This window comes from Apus apus, chromosome 1 (genome assembly GCF_020740795.1).
Source record: "Apus apus isolate bApuApu2 chromosome 1, bApuApu2.pri.cur, whole genome shotgun sequence".
Taxonomy (NCBI): Eukaryota; Metazoa; Chordata; class Aves; order Apodiformes; family Apodidae; genus Apus; species Apus apus.
This window is the reverse complement of record NC_067282.1, coordinates 108,424,691-108,447,461: the sequence shown is the minus strand read 5'-3', so window position 1 is coordinate 108,447,461 and position 22,771 is coordinate 108,424,691. Positions and strand designations below refer to the sequence as shown.

The following is a 22,771-nucleotide window of genomic DNA, read 5'->3' as shown; positions in this document are numbered from 1 at the left end:
CAGCTTACCAATGTAAAAAGGTATTGCTTACCTCTTCCACATAAATCTTTCACTTCCCTTTTTTCATACTTCCCCAGGCTCTTCTCTCTAACAAGCCTATAATTTATTTTTCTCACCATCCTCCTGATATCACCCTCAAAACTTTCACTTTCCGTACGACATCTTCAGCAGCAGCTTCCAGACAGAAAAAGGATTTGCTTTACCAAATGACACACCTGACAGCCGTGCCACCTCCAAGCAAAAGGACAGCAGAGATGAGAATAACACAGCTCCAACCTCCATGGACTGTGCTTCAGTACTACAGAGATGTCTCTGCTGTCAGGACATCCAAGGGTCCACAGGAGAACACTGTTCCTTGCAGAGCTGACTGGAAAGCTGCAGCTTAGCCCTATAAAGTGTATGTACTTTAAAGGCTTATTTTAAATAAGTAAAATAAGTAAACAAAGATTTTTTAAAAATAATCACTTGGAATTTAGGGGACTGGTATGTATTTGGGACTTCATGTGAAACCATCCCATTTCCCAAGCCCAGTCACAAATGTCCAGATAAAGAAACTGAGCATGGTTTCTTTGTGAAGGGCAAATGGCCTTTAAGACCACCTAAGGTCTGATGCCAGAACCAGATCATGTACGAAAGAATTTTCCAGCATACAGAGGCAATATGAGAAGAGAATCCAGGAGGAAACCAGTACACAACACAGTTTTCAGACTGGCTGGAGTAGGCTGGCAAGCCTTCGTTCCAAACAGCATGAAGACATCCACAAAAATATCAAACTAACTTGAGATGTTTTGTCTTGTTCTTTCTCTAGCAGAAAATAATGGTCCTGTCGTTGCTGGTTTCTTTCCCATTACCTGACAGCACCAGACACCAGGCTGGCCTTTCTGCTTGGAAGGGACAAGCGAGCATTGACAGATGCTTCTAAAAGAGAGCCTGTGCTTTGGGAGCACCCATGGTCCTGCTGGTGTAGCTCTCTTCACATACCTGGGGTTCCCAGGCGGGCTTGTGCAATCGTTAGCTTCTCGTGGGGGGCTTGGCACTGACAGCTTGTTTCGTCTGCAAATGGAGCAGGTGCCGTCAGAGTCTGGAAAGGGGAAAAAGCACACAGAAAGTAAATTTGATTTTTTCCATAATTTAACTGTGACAGGATCATGTAACCATGCTTAATGCTGATTTATTCTCTGGGGTTTTTTTGCTTTTTGGTTGGCCCTGATCACACGCAATTCACACATGGTAAAACTATGAGGTAAAGAAAGCTTTCCAAACACATTGTGTAACCTAATTATTTGTTTCCATTGAGAAGCTCAGGCATTTTTGAAGTGGGTGCAGGTACATAATTTTTCTGTTCGCAGGACTAAGTCAGCTGTGATGGACCAAGCAGCTTAATTCTTGGTTTAGTCTCAATGACTCCAAAGGCCCAAGATGCAAAATGTATTCTGCTACCTCTAAATAATAGCTAGAAAAACTAGCTACTTCAAGCCTCTTCACAAGCACCAATTCCTTCCACTGACATTAGCTAACTGGGACTACTGGTTGTTTTGCTGAGTTTTTAATCAGAATCTTGGATAATTTTGAGGAGAAATTCGAAACAAATGCTAGAATGCAACCAGAAGTCCCACTTAACTAGAGCTAACTGAGCTGCAACTCCTGATACATACTGTGCATAAAATCCTCTAGCTTTGATCAGAGCACCACAAGGGCACTTGCTCTGAAGAGCTTATAAAGATATAAAAGAAAGAGGATGTGTGAAGAATGATGTGGCATTATCTGACAGAAAAATTGATTACAGAAATTGCATTTTCTGCCCATGCCTATGTAGGAAGTTATCAGCAATCAGAACCTCAGATATTTATCATCTGCCATATGGTCTGATACAAAAAAGCTTACTTCTACTGCTCTTGGCTTGGAAGCTTTATGAAATCATAGCTGAGTTTTGGTTTCTTTTGCTTTTGTGAGATGAGGTGGTGGTTGAGACAAGCCAAAGGAAATCTATCACTTACTGTGCCTCCACCATAATTTACCTGGGACCTTGTGGCCTTGCAGCTGTGGCTTGGTTGGGTTTTGACAGTGACCATGTGTGACGTACGATTGTCATACCATTTTGAGCACCCATGGTTGATTTTAAGAGAATCTCTCTCTCCCTTTAATTTTTTTCCAGCATTTAGATGTTGAATGCTTAATCACTGAGCATTTTTCTTCAGCATCCCTGAGACACTTGAAGACATGTCATGCGTAATTGCTGCTGTCCTCTGGGATCACTGGCCTATTGCATGAAAAGCTCAAAGGACAGTAGTAAAAAATCAAGAAATACTTGAAGATTCATCTAGCTTTCTGCTGATTTACTACTCATTTTGTTTACCAAAAGCACTACAGTTTTATGTAGGTGTTTGGTTTTTTTTTCAATTTCCATTTTTTTTCTTTCTTTTCATAATCTCAAATGTTTTAAGAAATCATCATCATTACTATCTTCCTGATGAAAACTGCAGTGTCTCCGCAGAGACAAGGTTAAAAATGGAGAAACAAGTCCAAGTTCCTGTCTGGGTTCCAGGGACAGGAACTGTACATCGGGCCACCCACGCTGCACAGCATAGAACATGACACATAATCATACCATGCCAGCTCCTTCCTTTATTTTCTAAAGACTGTCTTTTTGCTTCTGGCTTTGTGATCACTGTGTGCTAACCTGTCTTTTTATCTCCAAGCAAGGTCAAGTTACACAGCAGCCCATACAGCCTGGCTCCCGCTGGGATAAAAAGGAAGGCAGGAATGTTAAAACAATAATCGCTATAGTTGAAGAACCTGCAACTGGTAATCAGATCCTACCTTGGCAGAGGCTGTTTCCTTGGAGATTATTTGAAGAAAATAGGCCTGGTTTGCAGCAAGATTCACCCCCTACACACCTTGGCAAACACAGCAGTGCTTTTTATCCCTATAAATGTCTTTGCAACACCAAGATTTTTCTTTCAGTCTCTGCTCCATGGAGAACCACCTCTGTTCATCATTCCAGCCTTTGCAAACGCTCATCAAGCGTACTTTATGGCTGAGGGCTTAAAACCAGACTTATCAATATTCCCATTATTCTGTGACCTCTCAGTCACTGGATATGAAAACACATTAAATACAATTCATTAAAATCAGCAGTAATCTATCAAAGCCATGTAGAGAAATGCATAAATACCATGTGCTGACAGATCAAGTGAAATACATCAGCATCTTCCCAATGAGTATTCAATATTATTTCATTTTATCTGGCCTAGAAAAAATGCTACTGAGCTTAACAAAAACATAAGTAAAAGGAGACCATTTGGTTGTATAAGATAAAAATTATTAAAAACCAGAAATAATTTATCAAACCTCCTTCAGTTTGTATATAATCACTTGCATTCTTTCCAGTTTCTTGTCAGTAATAACTAGAATTGGGAGAAGAGAGCAAGTAATTTATGTAACAGCTTTTTAATTTTGGCTAATCCATTAAAGTACTTTTAGAAGTTTGCTATAGTTTTGCCAATAATCAGATGGTTAGACAAAGACTGAGCAAATCTACTTCTGTCTTTTTTCCCTTCATCTGTGGCTTCATTCTTTTCTAGGCATTTACATTTTGTAATTAGTCGAGCAAGTCATATTAGCCTTGTATTTTGGACCAAGGTAAGTTGCTGAGATCTGCCTCATTCTGTAGCAGGGTGTTTTATAGCCTATGTGTGTGTTCAGTGATAAATTATCTCATTTTGCTTCTTTGGCCTCCTCCTTGCATTTTTTTATATTCTTCTACTGGAAACTTCAGTTAATTCATCCATAGTCACCTATTCTCTGCCCCTCACAATTTCATAGTTCTCTCTTTTTTCTCCCCTTGGTTTTACCAAGGCTGAAGAGCTTTACCTTGTTTATTTGATCCTTGTATGGAAGCTAGTCCACAACTTTGATTATTTTTGTTGCCTTTCTCTGTTATCTGCAAGGTGGTTTATACAGTGTTCAAACTGGTAACTCTTTCCATTTCTAGATTTTTAATAGATAGGAATAGAAAATTATTTACCTGGTGCTCACACTTTGCAGTTCTCTTTGATGACATATGCACCTTACACCTGGTGTCAGCAGGGGGACCTTACTTTCATTTAAGCAGCCCAAATGCCACACTGTTACTCTATTATTCATATGTGGTGTTTAAAGAAAGCCTATTACATATCATAAATGGAGAAGGCATTGTAATATTAGGAATCATTAGTGATATTCACTTCAGAAGGTGTTATAAGCTCTTGCAATGAAAATCCTGTTTCCTGGGAAAGAAGATGCTGCATTCATTTATAAATAAATAAACATCCTAAAAATGCACATATGCATAAACACCCTATCCAGTAACTGTAGCCTATCAGAAGCCATCCATTCTATGAGAAGTTTAAACAGTGTCTTACTTGCATTCTCACCAAGCTGCAAAATAACAGCATGATGCTCAATAAATTGCAAGAAATTAAAGGAGGGAAGGTAGGTAAAGGGGGGTTTCCTAGCAAACGCTTCACAGCTCCATTTGCACCCAGTAACGTCTCTGTGACCCTCAACTATATTTAATGAGACAGTAGCCCAGAGAGGAGAGGACAGTGTGGCAGGCAGCCCTGAGCTGGTTCTGTGGCCAGGATTCTTTATGAAGAAACCCTACATGACAAGTAGAAGCAGCTTATTTTTAAGTGTATCTTGACAGTACCTTTTTGTTACCACTCTTCATTGTTTCTTAGGCTACTGTAGCCATTTCACCTAGCTGCTAGTCAGCAGATAAACATTCACAGCTTATGCTTCCAATGGATTAGAAGGAAAACAGTTGATCTGTAGCAGAACAGGAGTCACACCATTGAGCAGGTCAAAAGCACAGTGTCTCCACACCCTCTTTTTTGTTTACAGCCTAAAATAGAAGATAATTAGTTGTGTTATCGTCTGCTTGTTTTCTATGTGGTTGGGGTTTGGGTTGGTTTTTTTACATAGCAGAAAGGAAGACAAAAATATTTTTTTAAATGGACAAATGTAGACCCAAGTATGCCATAGTAAACCTGCCAATGTAACCTGCCCCTGCGCCTGCAGGGTAACTGCATGCAACATTTGCTAATTCAAGGAGCTACTCTCTCCTTTTTTCTTTTTTTTTTCCCCTTTTGTTTCATTCAGCTTCACTACCTCCCTCACTACCTGGCATAGACAAAAATTACATTATCTTGGTAGAGAGAATAGTTGCATTGTCATCTAAGATTCTGCCATCAACAGAGGTCTGAAAAAAATTCAGATCTTGAACCAGCTGTAACAGGCAAAACTCAGCAAAGCAGGCTGGGCCTGTGCTTACAAAACAATTACCCTGGCAAGCAAATTCTGTGGGAGGTCTGATGCTGCAATCTCCTTTTACCTCAGAGGCAGTATTTAAAACAGGTAACTCATTTCACTGGAACAAATCACATGGGTAAGATCTACTCGTATGAGGAAAGATTATTTTGGGAACCTGTTCCTGATGTTGGCAAACAATAATTACAGAGCAGGAAACACTGACATCAGCTTTAAGGAACATTTAAGAGCAAAACACTACCAAAATTCTTGAGCAGGAACTAAAAATGCATGCTGAGTTTCTCAAGTATGGAATGCCCTTTGCAAGTGGAATAGCTGTGTTGAGGACTACCAAGGTCTCCTCTTAAGAGGTTCAGGGAGTCAACATTGTAAAAACTGAAAATCACATTGTCTCATTTAGTACCTGTAGTAACTTTGACCCAAACAGATAATTTTATGAGCAATTAAGTTGTAACTGGATGCTATTGGTGGGTGTCTCGAAGTAAACTTTTTACAGACAGTTCCAATATTAATGCAAGTATCAGAATAAAATCTAGCCTGTTCTCTCACAATTCTGTTGACTCAGGGAGGTGGATGTAAACTAAAAATAGGGAAAACTAACCTAGTAAGAATAACAACTTAGAAAATCTTTTTGCAAGCATTCCAAATTGCCTTATTCTCAATTGCTTTTTCTAGGCTTCATCTTCAATCAAATATACTTTGCTTGTCAGCAGTATTAAGTAAGTAACGATTAAGTGCAAAATGCCATTACGAATTGGAAAAATAATAGAAAAGCAGCTTCCACTGCCTTCTCAAAAAGCACAATGATGTACATAAGTACATAGATTATGAAACTAGAACAACTATTATATAATCTAGTCAAATATTTGCAGAAGGCCAAAGAATTTTGTGACAAGATTCCTGCATGACAGCCATGACTTCTGACTGAACTGGTACAGGCTATTTAGAAAATAAAATCCATCCTATCTCTAGGATCTGCCCCAAGCCAAGCAGAGCTCAAGCAAAAGAGCCACTGAGGAAGCACCTCAGTCTCCATGAACACCAACTGGGAAGGAAATGTGACCCTTGGCACCTTACCCACCTGAGCCCACTTCCCTGGCACAGGTGGAAAGAGCACTGTGTACAGGTGATCCAGGTAGGACTGAGAGAAAAAACTGCAGCTAAGGCAGTGTGCAACATCTGAGCCTAGATGTCCTCTAGCCTGATGGGTAGAGACTTAGCCAAGCCACCAGATGTCCCAGCACTGAGGAGGGATATGCAGTTTCAGAATAAAGTATGGGGCTCCTTCAACTGTGCAGGCACCAGCCTGCAGGCACCAGTGCAAAATGAGGGCATTGCAACCAGACTGCAGAACCAAACTGCCTTAGTACTTTTGGAATTAAAAGCTGAATGACAGATGCTTGCTGGCCCATGAGCAATGCTTGAGGGCTGGCCATGGTCAACAGACCAAAAATGTGTAACCACTGCTCTAATGTCACTCTGTGTTTTATTGATCAATCCAGAAACTGGAGACAATGTCAGTTCATTTTTCTTCTAATACCCATTTCTTTTTACTTGTACATTAGTGTACACACCTGATGTATCTCTAAAAGGACCTAACTTCAGCTTTAACATAGGCAAGGGTTAATCTGTTGAAACCAACTGAGTTACAACTAAAATATTGAGTGAATTTGGCCCAGCATTCAATCTCTACTTGTGATTCTACATAAAAATACTTAATGTCTATCAATTATTTCATGTCAGATGTAGATCAGCATTTTGTATAAACTGTTACTTAAAAATAGAGCTATGTTGAAGTAAAAAAACCCCACAAACCAAAACCAAAAACCAGCCCCATTTTTCCTCCTGCAGAGGAAGCACATACTCTGCAGTTCTCTGCAGTTCCCCAGCTGGCAGGCAGAAGCACCCTGGGAAGAACTATTTTCCCATAGGGAGTGCTGTGGGCTTCTCTTACAGATCCCTGACTCATCCAGTGCCTTTCACAAGAGCTTTTCTTCCACCTTGTGTCATCTGTTTATGTGTGTGTAGAAAGGGAAAGCAGAGTATGTAGAAACAAAGGTATCATCACATATTGGGATAGACAGTTGTGGCTGCACGGAGTGTCTGTGCATGGTCCTAGATGTGTGGTTGCACACTATAGGTACTTCTTGCCCAAGTAGTTAGTATTTGGCTTCTAATTCTGTATGTCTTCTGCTCCACATCAATGTATGTGCTGGCTTTCTTTTTGCATTTTATACATATGGTATATTACAATGTTGTGTATGTTTTTGAGGAGGGCGAAGAGAGATTCTATTTACAATGTTTTTCTACTGCTTTCTAAAGATAGGACACAAACTTTCATAATAACGACAACAGCACAGTTTAAGAAATTTGTAAGATTCTCCTACTAGAAGCTGCTTCTAAAATAGCATTGCATATATGCATTTGCAAGCAAGGAATACAATGCATGGAATGTAATGTTTGCTCCCTGTGTTTGTGTGTCATGTGTGAATCCTGCAGAAAATATCTGTAGTTCTGTGTATCTGAGAAATACATATTGCACCATGTGTTTGCAGAGACTATGGCATTTCGAGATGCATACCAATTGCACATCCTTTGATGTAGTAAATGCAAATCACAGTAGCTTTCTGGTGTCTACGGGCACCACTTATTTTTTTTAAGTGCAGCAAAGACTGCTACACAGTCCCCAAACACAAACCACATTTGGCATGTCTTTATGGGTTTGTGCTTTTATGTAGTAGCCAGCATTTATGAAACTCAAAACATGTAAAGTTTGGAAAACTCAAACTTGTAAAGGATCAAAACGGTATTTAGCCAAATAAAGTCATTCTGGGTTCCTCAAATGTAAGGCTCACTACATATATATTTATGCTTAGTTCCACTTTGAAGTAAACAGATGGCAGACCCCCTAAGTCATAACATCACATGACAGACAGATGCATGGGACTCCTTGTAACCATAGTAAACCCCCCTAAATTCATCATTAGCTCCTCTGATTAAAATTGCACATACCTTTCAGTGATGCAGGAAAGATAAATATGAAGCTCTATGGAAGTTCATGGAATAAAATATCTGAAATAATTCTAAAAGGTTGCATCAGCCCCTCCAAAAACACTGTTTGCAAATACAAAGGCATCCAGGGATGAAAATACAGGAATCCAAGGAATGCACACTTCTCTTGCAATTATTTCAAATTTTATGCTTAACATTTAATTGCCTAACAGCAGCAGCAGGGAAAGTGTCTGGAGGAGTTGAGTGCCCCTTTAAACCATTATACAGCTCCAGGGAGTAAAAACACTGAAACTTTCTCCTCTGCCCTTCAATAAATAACATTTTTTTTAAAAAACAAAAATGTCTTCCAAATGTACTTAAATAATTTGAAAAAAAAAAAAATCATATACTCTATAATTTCTTCTAAACATCTATAAACAAAATGGCTAAAGCTACCTAAAATGATGTGATGGCTGTGATCTTCAGCTGCACCTGAGTCTTGTCCTCTTAAGTATTGTACATTTAGTCATCCCAAGGAATTTGGTACCTAATTCCTATTGAATTGTAAAATACTATAGTCTCTGAGCCTACAACAAAACAGTAGAAACAAGACCAGGAGTAGACACTGGGATTGCCAGGGTGAACCTCAAACAGCTCTGATACTTACAGTGCCCTGGAAGAACATGTTTTATCTGCCATAGGGTCCCAAGTCTCTGTCCTTGCAGTGGTGATGGTAAGCAGAAAAACCTAGTTGGGTACTTCCACACAGGGCCACAATGCCTTTTTCTGCACAGGCAAATGGGATCTGGCCACAGCTCAAGCCACCTGAGACCAGGCATCCAACAGTAGCACAGATGTCACATAACCATGACCTCAGGAACAGCATGATATTCCTGGTGTTGCATTGCCAAGGACAGAGCAAAAAGCACCCATCTGCTTCTTTATGTCACCTTGAAGATAGACTCACTCTACGTTAAATTCACAAATACTGCTGCTTAATTCCTGCGTGGTCCTGTACCCACCAACATCCCTGCAAGCACAGGCCAAATCTACCACCTACCTCTCTACTCCCTTTCCTCCCCTATAGTTCACCTACAATTCAGGTGGTTTTCTGCTTACCTAGTTTCTTAAGGTTCCCTAAGTCATGACTAACTGCAAGTGCTGCAGAAGAGCCTGTATTCCTTACCTAGGCTTAAGCTCACATTAGACTCAAAGCACAAGAAGGTAGTTACTGCGATGGAAACATATGTTTCCTTGCCCTGCGTTCCCTTAGCTGGCCTAAACCTAAGTTTTGAAATAAGACATTGGTACCCAGGTCCCAACAGTACTTCTCTGGATGTTCTCACTGAGGCCCGTGTTGGATGACAGAGACATGAAATACAAGGAAAAGAAGCTCTCAGTGTGCTCAAGGGAAAGATGAGACCAAGCAGGAGGTTCTGAAGTTTGTTTTCAAGTAAGTTTCGATGTGTATTCAGTTTTGCCTTATCTGCGGCACTGTCCTTATAAATTGCCATTGTTTCCTTTTGTGAAAGATACTACCTGGAATGGCCTTCCTGAATGAGGTATGTATAAATGCTTGTTCATGTCATTCAGGGTGAGTACTGGTAATTCTCGAGGTGCACACTGATCCTTCAAGGAGCTGCCTACATGTGGGACCACAGTCTTGTGGGATCAAAGTCAAACTTTTGATCCCAAGGGACATATATAAATGATGAAAAAAAGGCTTTCTACTTGCTGCTTGGTATTTCTTCCCTTGATATCTCTGCCTCACTTACAGGCCTTTTTAGTACAGGTGCACGCAGGCAAAGCCTAAGATGGGGATCCTCAAACTGACATCCACAGTCCAGCAGTGCTCTGCAGCTTGTTGAAAGTTATCCATATTGAATGTCCACTATGATATGACTGGCAGCAATGTTTATCCCATTTAAAACAATTAAGGCACCCATGACCAAACTGTGGAATCCTAGGGTTTAAGTAGGAGAAGTGAAAATAACTTTAAAAATTGGTGGGACAGTGGTAGATCAGAAAGTGGCCAAGTATAGCAGTTTGGTCCAGATGAGAAACAGATAAATGCAACACTATACAAACCAGGATTGGAGAAATGTTATTTGTGGGGTTTTTTCTTTACTACAAAACTGCTAAAATCACCACTATGGATAAAGCCTGCAACCTTGATTGGTTTGTCAGTGTCCACTGAGACGTAGGTACGTGTGTCACTCAAAAAGAGATTTTTCCGGCATTGAGATACATGGAAGTTGAGAACATTAAGAAGGCAAAGACTGAGAGATGGACCAGGGCAACTGACTGAAGCGTGAATGCTCATTAATGCTCTAGTTGGTTAAGAAAATCTAGGGAGCGTCTTCGGAAAAAAGTAATGGCAATTTATATCACAACAGTACTAGGAACTGGAAAACATCAGGTTTCAATACACATTGAAACTTACCTGAGAATTGCCTTCAATGTCCCCTGTTTTCCTGCTCTTTGAAGGAGACAGGGGTTTTCTTTAGTCCTACTGTGACACTTCCTGCCAAGCTAGCAGACTCCATAGCCTAAAATCAGAGGATCTAGTGGCAGATATCCATTAAAAATATACACAGTTTTAAGGCTTTAAATAAAGTATTCCATTTTTTAATTAAAGGACAACAACTGCTTCAGAAAAGAACTAGCCCCCTTTTCATCTTCTAAAATTTAGAGTGATTCTAAAGTTACATTACTTAACAAAAAATGCTTCATAAAAATGAGCTTATATTGGGAACTTGAAAGCCCAGATAATTTATTTGAGAGGCACATAATAACCAATGAATAGCATTTAAAAGTCATACGTAAATACCACAGAATTTACTTGCCACCAGTTAATATCACTCTGAGGTACCGAACCCATCCTGAGGTACCATCCCGAGGTCCAAGATGATAAAACAATATTAAAACATTAACCGAGACACTCTCTTTCACTTATATTAACGAAGCAAGTGACTTGGTTACTGGCCCACCACTGTACATGCTGCCTTCAAAGGCGTGAGAAAGTACTGAAGATCTTAAAAAAGATCTGTCAGGAACTTGATACCCATGTTATTAGATCATCTGTCAAGGGGTGATTTGCTTTGACTCTTCAGGACACCAGCTCTGAACTCCTCTCACTTAAGACATAACATGACTATGCTTGCTTGCTTCACTCTTTATGCCCTAATCAAGTACTGTGTGTTGCATTATACTTCAACAGGCTTTTCTTTTTTTGCCTGAAGATAATGTAGATCTGCTGACTGACAGAATATCACTTTATAAGGCCACATTTTCCATACATCTTTATTCAAAACATCTCCATTGTCCATTATGAATTTACTGGTACTCAGAAGGATCTAAAACAGCACAATGAATCCCTGTTTTGTACTCTAGCTGTCACCTTAATTTCCACATAAATTATACTGGAATGCACGATACTGTAAATACTAGCATCATATTGTCACTTCTTTCTTTAAAATCTTTTAATATGTCAGACTGCATGGAGTAATATATTCAAATGGGTTGTTATACTTAAGCTTTTGACAGAGAAATCTTAGACAGCCTGTACGAACACGCTGCAGTAACAACACATGAGCTCACTTTCCCTTCTACAACAGCTCCAAAAGCCTTCCATGAACACATCAGGAGTCATCTTTAAACTTGATCCTAATTATATCACTGGCAAGTAGAAAACATTAATTTAGGTCAGCTCCAACAGCTGTTGCTATTTCTTGTCAGATCAGAACAATGTCTCAGCTATTGCACTGAATTTAATTACTCAAGTTTAATGTTTAAATACACTTTAATTAGGACTGTGACTGAATTCTGGTATTAAATGATCTATTTTCCAGTACTAAACTGTTGCATCAATCATGCACTTTCACACCTTGATACTGTCCCTGCGTTTCTGCATGTGCACCTAGGTACTGTTATTAATATTTTCTACTGCTTTGCCAATAGCATACACCATGCCAGGGAAAGTGATCATTCCCGACAAAAATAATGAAAGATTTTTTAATAAAAAAGCAAGGAAACATTCCCACTATTTTAAATTATCAAGTGAAAAAAGGCGGCTCTCAGATTCTTAGCTCCTGGGGTACAGCAGCCTTGTGAAGTTGCCTGCACGATCTGCAGGAGCCTTCCCTCACTTTTCACCAAAGAACGCGAAAGTTTATTGTTGCTGTCACTCCCCTGCCTCTCTCATCCTCCCGCCCCGCCCCGAAAACGCAGCTCTCCAAGCCTCGCTTCCTTACGTACCCCAAGAAAACTCCTCAAGGGGGCCTAAAGTTGAGAGAAGCGGGGTTTACCGTTCCCGAGCGCACCAGCCCCGGCCAAGGGCTGCCCTGCCGGGCTCGGCAGGCCCCGCACGGGGAGCAAGGCGGAGGGAGGGGGCTGCCAGTGCTGCCCGCCGGGGCGGCGGCTCGGGGGGAGGCGGGCACCGCCTCCTGCGGGTCTCCGCGGCTCCTCTGCATTCGTTACTAAGGCCATGCAGCTTTATGTGTTGCGGGACGGCTCTGCCGAGTCACACGCTCGCCACTGCCTGGGGTGGAAGGGCGGCTTTGTGCTCCGGCTCTTCCAGGCGCCCCTAAATGCGGCGGACCGCTCCGCACCGCTTCTGACACGCGCCCTCGCTCCTCGCGGGCTTAGCGGGATTATTGTTCTGTTATCGTCGCTGCTGTTAAAGAAGGGCCCGGGAATGCTGCCTGGCTCTCCACTAGACTCCCCGCAGTCCCCACACGACCAAGCCCAGCAAGGGCAGCCCGGCCAGGACCCGCACCCAAGCCGCGGGGACAGCCCGCCCCTACGGCCGCCCGGGCTTTTCCCTTCGCCGCTGAGGCGCGGCGCTCCACAAAGGGACCCGCTCTAGGACGGCGCCCGCCTCTCCCCCCCCCCTTGCCTTCCCACTCGCCCCACAGAGCCCGCGGAGCCCGGGGACGGCAGGGCCGAGGCGGGGCCCAGCCGCCGCCCAGGCCGGGCCCGACTCACCCGGCGAGGCTGGGGGCAGGTGTGCTCGAGCTCCTCCATGGCCTCCGAGCGCCGCGCCTCACAGGGGGGTTTCGGGATACCTGCTTCTGACTCAGCACCGGGCGCCAGCACTGGCATGGCGGCCGCCCGCCTCGCCCGCCGCCGCCCGGGCCCGCCCGGCGCGGGGCTCCGCCGTCACGCACGCCGCGCGCGCCCCGCGGGGGGTCTCCCCGGGCGCCGCCGGGGGGCACGGCCGCCGCGCGTCGCCATGGCAACCGGGCGCCTCCCCGCAGCGGGGCGCGCCGCGCTCATTTGCATGCGGCCCGCTGGTTGGCTGCTGCCCGCGCGCCACCGCCGCCCCGCCGCCCCCCGGGGCGTCCCGCAGCCTCGCCCGCCTCGCGCCGCGCCGCGTGCCGCGCCGGGCCCCCGCGCGCGTCCTCCCGCACCGCGCCGGGTCGGGCCGAGCGCTCCCGGGCCAGGGCAGGGCAGGCCGAGGGACCCGCACGCAGCTGTGAGCTATGCGGGATGCAGAGACGCACCGAGAGCCAAGCGCACTGGCGTGATCCCCCGTCCCAATCCCGCGCTGCTCCACCGCACACCCTCCGCGGGCCCGCCCGGTGACATGCGGCGGAGTTTGCCCGGTTCCGAGCTGCCGGCGGGAGGCGCGGGCGGCGCGGTGCTGAACGGACAGCTCTGCCCCGCACCCCCCCGGGCACGGTAGATCAATTAAAAGTGGATTCCAATAGTGCTCAGCTGTGGTGGTCACTGCGAGTGTTGGGTTTGTTTTTTTTTTAAATCGAGCTTCATCAAGGGGTACAAACATTTAAGGCCATCCAAAGCCGTGGGAAGTTACAGGAGAATCGTCAATTGTCTTACCTTTTGCACCTTTTGCACATCTGCAAAGGAGGCAGAGTCTAATTTAAAAAAAAAAAAAAAAAGCTGTGTGAGGTGGAAAGGGGTAGGTAAGTGAGGAAGAGGACATTAAAAAACAACAAAAAGAGAGAGAATGTTAAAAGAGAGAACTCGAGAGAAAAGGAAAATACGTAGCCAAAAGGAGAGATAAAGCACAGAAATCAGGTGCCAAACTAACTAAATCTCACTGAATCTACATCTCAGCTGAATCTTTTTCTTGTGACTGGGTTCCTTTATCAGTTATTCTGTGAGGGCTACTCACACATCAGGGAAAACATAGAACCTTAGAATGGTTTGGGTTGGAAGGAGCCTCTCAACCAGTGGGCAGGGACACCTCCCACTAGACCAGGCTGCCCCAAGCCCCATCCAGCCTGGCCTTGAACACTGCCAGGGAGAGGGCAGCCACAGCTTCCCTGGGCAGCCTCTGGCAGTGTCTCACCACCCTCACAGTGAAGAATTTCTTCAAACATACTCCAGGGAAATTATTAAGCCATGATTAATGCAGCACTCTGCCTGAAACTGGTAGCTCATTTTCTTAGGAAAAATATTTGCAGGAGAATTCCAGTGGGAGAAATTTCTTTGGACAGCATGGCTGAGCAGTGTTAGGACCAGAGCAGCCACGGGTAGCAAGGCAGCCCTTTTACAGGCCCAGCCACATATGCCAGCTCTTGAGGGTGGTGCTGCTGTGCTGAAGGAGTAGCACCTGCTACGGCGAGGTCCAGGGTCAGCATCCTGCCCTCCCTGACCAGGCAGACACATCCGAGTAGACACGACAGGGAAATGGACCTTCCTGCAGCTATATGGTTGCCAATGAACTGGAAACGTAAATTCCCTTGCCTTGCATTTACTTTGAGCATGAAAGTGTGAATTTCATCTTTGCTTTCACGCTGGGAGTTTGCTATTGACTCTGGCTGCATTTTGATTCATCTTTTATAGAGGTAAGTTTTTCCTTATACATGTAGCACTAAAGAACGATGTCTCTCTTACTGTGGGGTTATCACCTATCTAAGTTGTGCCAACATTTCAAAGTGCAAGACTTTTCTTGCTACTTATTTTATTTCCACCTTTGGGAAATACTTTATTTTCCCTTCTGTTTGAACAGCATGATTAAGAAATGTTGTATACCTCATTAACAGAGAGAGAGATTTGAAACAAGAGCAGAAAAGGTTGTGAGGTCTGTCATGTCTATCCAAGTGGAATTTGTCACAGGCAATCTTGATTCTGATGATCTTAGTCAACATATTAGATATCTTGAATAAGATATACTAAATTGCATCATCTTCTAGCTGGGGGGGGGGACAGGGGAAGGAAAGCTTTCAAAAGGCTGGAGTGTCTTCTTTACCCTCTAAAAAAAATAAATAAAAAATAGGTTTGACTGGAGAAGCTGAGTAGATGGTCTTCAGTATATCCTTACAAGTCAGCCAACTTTGAAAAGAACAGCAGAGCAAAAGTGATGGGTGGGAAGGTTCACGCATCTAATTTATGTAACGGCACCAGGCTAAGTATGGTCTCCTGGGCATCCTCCTGCCATTCCTTCAGAAGTAACAGGGACATACAGCAACTGCTTGTAATGACTGAGCTCTTGGCAAGAGCTGCTTAGGCTTAACCAGACATCTGATGCATAAAAATCCTGTCCCATGGTGCATAAATTAATGTTATATGCAAACAAGCCACGAAACCATGATCCCAATCCTTTTAACACTAATTCCAATGTCTTAACTGAACAGACAGAAAAGAGGGGAGAAACTTAGCCATTAGCAAGATTCACTCTCCTAGGTGGTGAGGCTTTGTCTTTATGGAATTTCAGTTTGCAAACTGGAACAATTAATTTTTAAAGTATGAACATTTTAAAAATTAATATGTTTAGGCATTATATTTAAAGCTGCTGCTTTCTCAAATGGAAAGTATTAACTCTGAGCTTCATGGGCAACCAAACATTATAGACAAATATTTTCTGTAGATTCTTCTATATCTTCAAGCCCTCAGTTTTAAGTATCTCCCTTTTTTTCTTTTCTTTTTTTTTTTTTTTTTTTTTTTTCTATTTAGCCATTAATATTTACAAAATATTTTAGTGCAGCATTGGTCAGTGCCCACAGCTGTAACTAAGTAAACTTCAATTCCTTGTAGGTACCAGCACCTCTAAAACCTCTGTCATGCTTTTACCAAATTGCACTTATTAAACTAGCAGACTAGCACTGGTAGGCCATTATGGCCAAAATCTGAACACAAATTTGTGTGTCCATTTCTGTCAGAAGTGTTCCTTTCCCTGTATTTGATGGATTAAGATAAGCAAGCTTACTTCATCAAAATTACTACATCCAGATTCATAGCTATGCTGTTTAGCTATTAACTAATTGCATCTTTATCTTAAGGCAAAATCCCTAGCAGGAGCAAACTGTAGTTGAAAATTGTTAAGAAGTCCACAGCTGGACACAGTACTACAGGTGGGATTTCATGAGAGAGGACTAGAGTCACCTTCCTTCAGCCTGCTGGCCACACTTCTTTTGATGCAGCCCTGTTCTTTCCTTCCTATTAGAAAGCTTTTATTTACGTCTAACCTGAACATCCATTGCTGCAATCTGTTACCCCTGCTTGCTTTTCTACTGGACATAGAGAACAGATTTACTCACTTTTGCTTTTTGTATGACTTGTACTGTTAAGATTTTGAAACAATACTTTGAGGATTTGGAGTAGAGAGCTGACGTGCAGCAGGTAGGTTGGTATTTTTGTCATCTCTCCTGACTTTTCTAGATTAAATAGCTCCAGTTGTTCCAATAGGTCATATTTTACAGACTGTTATCCTTCCTGTTATACATTGGGTTTTCTATAGATTTCTTGCAGTGTGGTGCAAGCACAGTACTACAGCTGCAACTTTACAACTACCAAGAAATATAATGCTGAGTATTACAGATCTCACTCCTTGATACATGTCAGTATAAACTTTGCCTAAATTATTCATATTCTATCTGTCCTGCTGGTTATTGTTACAGATAATATACAACTTAAGAAAAATCTCTGTTTACATTTAAACTATGTTGTTATCCCTCCTTTTTCTTTCTCCCCTCTTTGGGATTTCTAATAACACACTCCAATCCACTAAAAAACACACAAAGCTATGACTGCCTTTCATGCACATATTTATATTGCATTCACTTCTACCCATTTTCAGTCTGTCTTAGAATCATAGAATCATATAATGGTTTGGGATGGAAGGGACCTTAAAGATAATCTGGTGCCTTCCTTTTCTCCCAGCTCAATTTCATTCTTCGATTGATCTTCAGTATTCAGTCACGCTATCTTTTCCAGTATCTTAAGTCTCCAATACTTTTGTTTCTTTTCCACTGTTCTTGTCAACCTTTGTCTTCCCATTTGTGAATTTTTAATGTAAATGCCTTCACAGTTTTGTTCCCCATACTATCTCAAATGCAAAACTGCCATGCAAAGCATAAAAAATCATACTGTAAACTGCATTCAGGTGAGTGTTGGGGTTTCATGTTTAATGTTTTGGGTACCAAAAGGTTAATAAGTGGAGGTTTTCATAATCTAAGTAGAGATTAACACTTTATTTAAAACAAAACATGTACTTATGCACTGTGAAATTAGTATCTGCTAGCTACTGCAACTTTTACTAGTTCTTAATAATTTTTGAACCAAAGATCTTATTTCAGTTGCTTCTAACTTTGATGCCTTTAAAACTTCTGACCTGAAGTGATATTGGCTGGGAATCTTCTACCTACTTGGCAGTTATGTACAACTTCTACCTGCATAATGCAGCTGTTTCTGGAAACAAGATTGAGAATACTCTGAATATATTTTGGGGGCTTTTCCTCTGAAAGATTCAAGAGCTTCCAAGATTGGGAGATCTGATATTTGTTTGGAAGTTTGGAACTCGTAACACGGGTGTGCTGTTTTCATGAAATTGGGCAAATTTGATCTTGGATATAAGTCATATATATAAGTTCCTTTATATCAGGGTCCTGAGGGTACTAAAAGACATTGATGGCCCTGCCAAGCCTCACCTCACCTAAGAGCCACAGTAAATCTGAGAGAGGTAGAAAAAATTGGGCAAGAAGTTATGGTTGAAAAATGAGACAAAAAGCAGAAAGTAATTTCGCAGTTTTTGTATTACCACTTGTGGATTAAAAAATTTCTAAGCAGGTCATGAGTTTTTGAGAAATACATGTAAGAATGAGAGAACAGTGACCCTTACTATCAGCTAAACTTTTGTAATTTTGCTGCCCTCGCACAGTGAAATGTTAATAATATCAAAGGTCAAATGTAAATATGGAAAGTGATTGAGTGTGTAAGATTTTTGGGTAATAAATGAAGGGCTCTGGCTATCTGATTATCATAGAATCACAGAATCATTTAGGTTGGAAAGGACCTTTAAGATTATCGAGTCTAACCATTAACCTAACTCTACCAAGTCCACTGCTAAACCATGTCCCTAAGCACCATATCCACCTGATTTTTAAACATCCAGAGATGGTGACTTCACCACTTCCCTGGGCAGCCTTTTCCAGTGCTTGACAACCCTTCCTGTGAATAATTTTTTTCCTAATATCCAGCCTAAACTTCTCCTGGTACAACATGATCCTGTTTCCTCTCATCCTATCACTTGTTACTTGTGAGAAGAGATCAGACTTGCTTGGTGATTGCTTGGCTGTTTCAGACCCACATCACCCTCACAGTACCTGCCCCTGACTTGTGTTTCTGGCTTGCCTCTGATGATGAGACAAGTCTGGAATCACTTGTGATGAGCTGGACTCTCAGCTGGGCCTGTCCAGCTCACCTTGCTTGGGGTTCTGGGATGGGGCCCTGGGTGGCAAGGTCCCTGCCCCAGCAGCCATATCATACCTTCAGCTCCCTGTCTTTGGGGAGCAGAGCAGCCAACCCTTGCCACACCCTGACAGCTAGCTCAGCCCTTCCTAAGCCCTGAACTGAGCACAATGTGGCCTTGCCCATGGCTGTGTGGGGTCTTCTCTGGTGATTCCTCCTGAGCCATCAGCCTGACTCTGGGCTCTGGTTTCCCCACCATGCTGGCCCTTGCCCAACCCCAGCTCCTGAGTGAACCCTCCTCCCAGAGCCGACCTGGCAGCCTCTAGGTGCTGGCCTCCAGGGTTCCTCCTGTCTGCAAGTCACCTCTCCTGTGGCCCTCTCCTAGGTCCTTGTCCCTGCCATGGCTCAGTGTCCACCAAACAGCCCGCTGATAACCCACACCAGTTAAATCACTCTACAGCAAACCCCTTCCGAATGCGGATCTCTGAAGCATGAGGATAAACCTTGTTTGGGAGGGAGGCTGCTGCCAGGGCCATGAGGGCACCTAGGCTTCACCTAGGTCCCCTGCCCTCTGGGTGGGAGTTCTGTTTGAGTTCTGGCCTGACCTATCAGTCCTTGCTGGAGCTGGGCTGTTTGAGTGAGTGCTGGTCTCCAGCTCAGCCACAGCCATGCCCCTGGCTCTCTACCCTGACCTTGGACCTGCCTTGTCACTATGGACTTGTCTGTCAATCCCTAGACCGTGTCTGACCCTGGTCCCCACCCATGGGATGACTTTGTGGCTTGATGTTGGACCTGCCTCATCACCATGGACTTGCCAGCTGATCGCTGGGCTGCATCTGACCCAGGTTACCACTGCTGGACCTAACTCCTAGTCATGTTTCTGCTTTAACCTGCCTCATCACCATGGACTTGTATGCTCTGGGTTCTGGGCTGGCCCTAGCTCCTATCCCTGAGTTGCCCTGCTCATGGACCTCAGGTGTTGGGGGACAAGGAGCCAACTGTCCAGCCAGCCTCACCATGCTGGCCTTCCCACCCACAGGGAGTAGTCAACCATTGCTCCTTCCACACCCTGTGAGGAAAGCCTTCCCTAGCACCAGTGCAGCCACAGAGAGTTCTCAGGATTACAACTAGGTTTTCATAGAATCATAGGATGGACAGTGTTGGAAGGAACCTTAAAGATCATCTAGTTCCAACTCCCCTATCATGGGCAGGGACACTTTCCACTATACCAGGTTGCTCAAAGTAATATCCAACCATCCCTTGAACACTTCCAGGGAAGTGCAGCCACAGCTTCCCTGGGCAACCTGTGCCAGTGTCTCACCACTGTCACAGTGAAGAATTTCCTCCTAATGTCTAACCTAAATCTCCCCTCCTCCAGTTTAAAGCCATTGTCCCTTGTGCTGTTGCCACATGCCCTTATAAAAAGTCCCTCCCCAGCTTTCCTGTAGCCCCTTCAGGTACTAGAAGGTTGCAATAAGGTCTCCTCAGAGCCTTCTTTTCTCCAGGCTGAACAACCCCAAGTCTCTCAGCCTTCCTAGGAGAGGTGCTTCAGCCCTCTGATTATCTTTGTGGCCCTCCTCTGGACTCACTCCAAGAGCTCCAGCGTTGCACTGTATCATGATGATTTCTTCCTTTCTGCCCAAGAAATATGAATCGGTGAATGCTGAGAGTATTCACCAATCCTGTGCAAGCACATTTGATCTTCAGCCAGGTCTTGAAATGTAACAGCCTCTCCGCAATACTGTTCTGCTTATACATGAATTGTTCCTTTTTATGATATTGTGAAGAAAGAGCGCTGAAAGTAGTTAAAACAGAGACTTTCATGCTGTGGCAATAACTGTGTGCTTTTGAATACCATTGGCATCAGACTTAATTCTTAGACATTATAATTATGTGAGGGCTCATACTCTGTGAGTTTGCTGTAGCTTGTCTTCCCTTTTTAATTACCATTATAATATTTTGTACTTTTCTTCTAGGCTTGAATAGGAATATTGTATTAGGCAAGCAGGTGATGAGATTATGCTTTCTGTTCTCGTTATTGTAATTTCACCAATTCTGGTTAAGTTACTAGGATTTGCTGTAATTTAATCACAATCAGATTTTAATGTGTTTGGCTTTTTTTCATTGTTGTTGTTTGTTTTGTTTTGTTTTTTAATGTTTCTCTGGATATTCATTTAATAGACCTTTTTTTCTGTCAAAATGGAAATCGATGTCTTGTTCTCATTTCTATTTCACATTTGCATTTCAGAGCCTTAACATCCTACTAGTGACTTCATTCTCTTCATCATGATGGTAGCAGGTAACTCAGGTAGGAAATGCAAAATAACTGTGGAGTGAACAAAAGGTATTTACAGGCCTGGTAAGCAAGGAACCTACCCTTTGAACATAAATTTTGCATTATAATCTTTACTGATGAACAAATGGAGAAGAATCTGTTTCTTCTTATCTCTACAAATTAACTGCCTGTGAAGGGTTTTGAAAACAAAGACCTCTTAGTAAGTAATAATTTGAGATTTTTCATATGCTATTTACGTAATTGTGCTCCTTGAGGAGTTTAGTCCCCCAAACAGGTAAATAATTCATCTTGAAATGTCACATGAATAGTGTAGTTTAGTAAGAAGCTGCTGAAATGAAGTAGCCAGAGCTGGATCATATTAGATGAAAAACTTAATTGACTGATTACAGGACAACCAGGTGATCAAGCCCAGTCAGCATGGGTTTATGAAAGGCAGGTCCAGCTTAACAAATTGATTGTTTATGACAAAGTAATCTGCTTAGTGGGCGAGGAAAAGGCAGTGGATATTGTCTGCCTAGACTTTAATAAAGCTTTTGACACCATTTCCCACAGCACTCTCAGAACCTGGATGCTCATGGCTTGGATGTTCAAGAAAGACATTGAGGTGCTGGATCACATTCAAAGAAGGGCAATGAAGCTGGGGAAGGGTCTAGAACACAGGTCTTTTAAGGAGAGGCTGAGGAAACTGGGGTTGTTTAGTCTGGAGAAAAAGAGGCTCAGGGGAGCCTTATTGCTTTCTACCACTACCTGAAAGGAGGTTGTAGTGAGGGGTTGGTCTCTTCTCCCAAGTAACAAGTGATAGGACATAAGGAAATGGCCTCAAGTTGTACCAGGGGAGGTTTAGATTGGATACTGGGAACAATTTATTCACTGAAAGGGTTGTCAGGCACTGGAACAGGCTGCCCAGAGAAGTGATGGAGTCACCATCCCTAGAGATACTTAAAGGACATGTAGATGTGTTGCTTAGGGAGATGTTTTAGTGGTGGACTTGGCAATGTTAGGTTAATGGTTCAATCCAATTATCTTATAGGTCTTTTAGAACCTAAATTATTCTATGATTATATTGAAAGAAAATTAAATACTGCATGTTTGTAGGAAACATACACATAGAGCGAGCATCTACACTCATATCCTGATCACTAGCATGCACACACAGAATTCTTCACAGTCTGTACTTAACAATGACAGAATAATGTTTAGGCATTTTGAGTTAGACACAGTACAGGTGAATTTCCTGCCTTGCTATTATTCACTGTTTACTCACATTCCAGATTTTATACCATCTCTGTTAGTTTCAATAAATTTTTTTCCACCATCAAAAAAATACCAACTGTAAGCTTAATGTGTGATGTCTGAATCTGAGAACTTTTTGTCCTACTGTCTTTGAGACAGATCAAGCATGCCCTAGACACAGAAAGGAAGACAAACATAATCCTCAGCCCCATGATTATTTTGTCCTTTTAACTCAAGTTTGATATTGTACTCCATTTGTACTTTCATATGTTAATATAAACTACT

General features: G+C 42.8%; 1 protein-coding gene across 4 annotated transcripts in view; it reads right to left on the bottom strand.

Annotated features, from left to right (window-relative positions):
* The window catches only part of PCYT1B (phosphate cytidylyltransferase 1B, choline), a 38,925-nt gene that overhangs the window by 15,736 nt on the left and 418 nt on the right, over nt 1-22,771 (bottom strand). The window contains exons 1-2 of one of the 4 annotated variants that reach the window (XM_051608247.1): nt 13,288-13,525; nt 982-1,081 (exon numbers count right to left, since the gene is read on the bottom strand). In XM_051608247.1, the coding sequence (XP_051464207.1) occupies nt 982-1,081; nt 13,288-13,404 (217 nt within the window). In that variant the 5' untranslated portion in view covers nt 13,405-13,525. Of the gene's footprint in view, nt 1-981; nt 1,082-4,690; nt 4,886-13,287; nt 13,526-22,771 lie in introns of those variants that run through there. The other 3 variants (XM_051608248.1, XM_051608250.1, XM_051608249.1) reach the window with 3 other exon arrangements.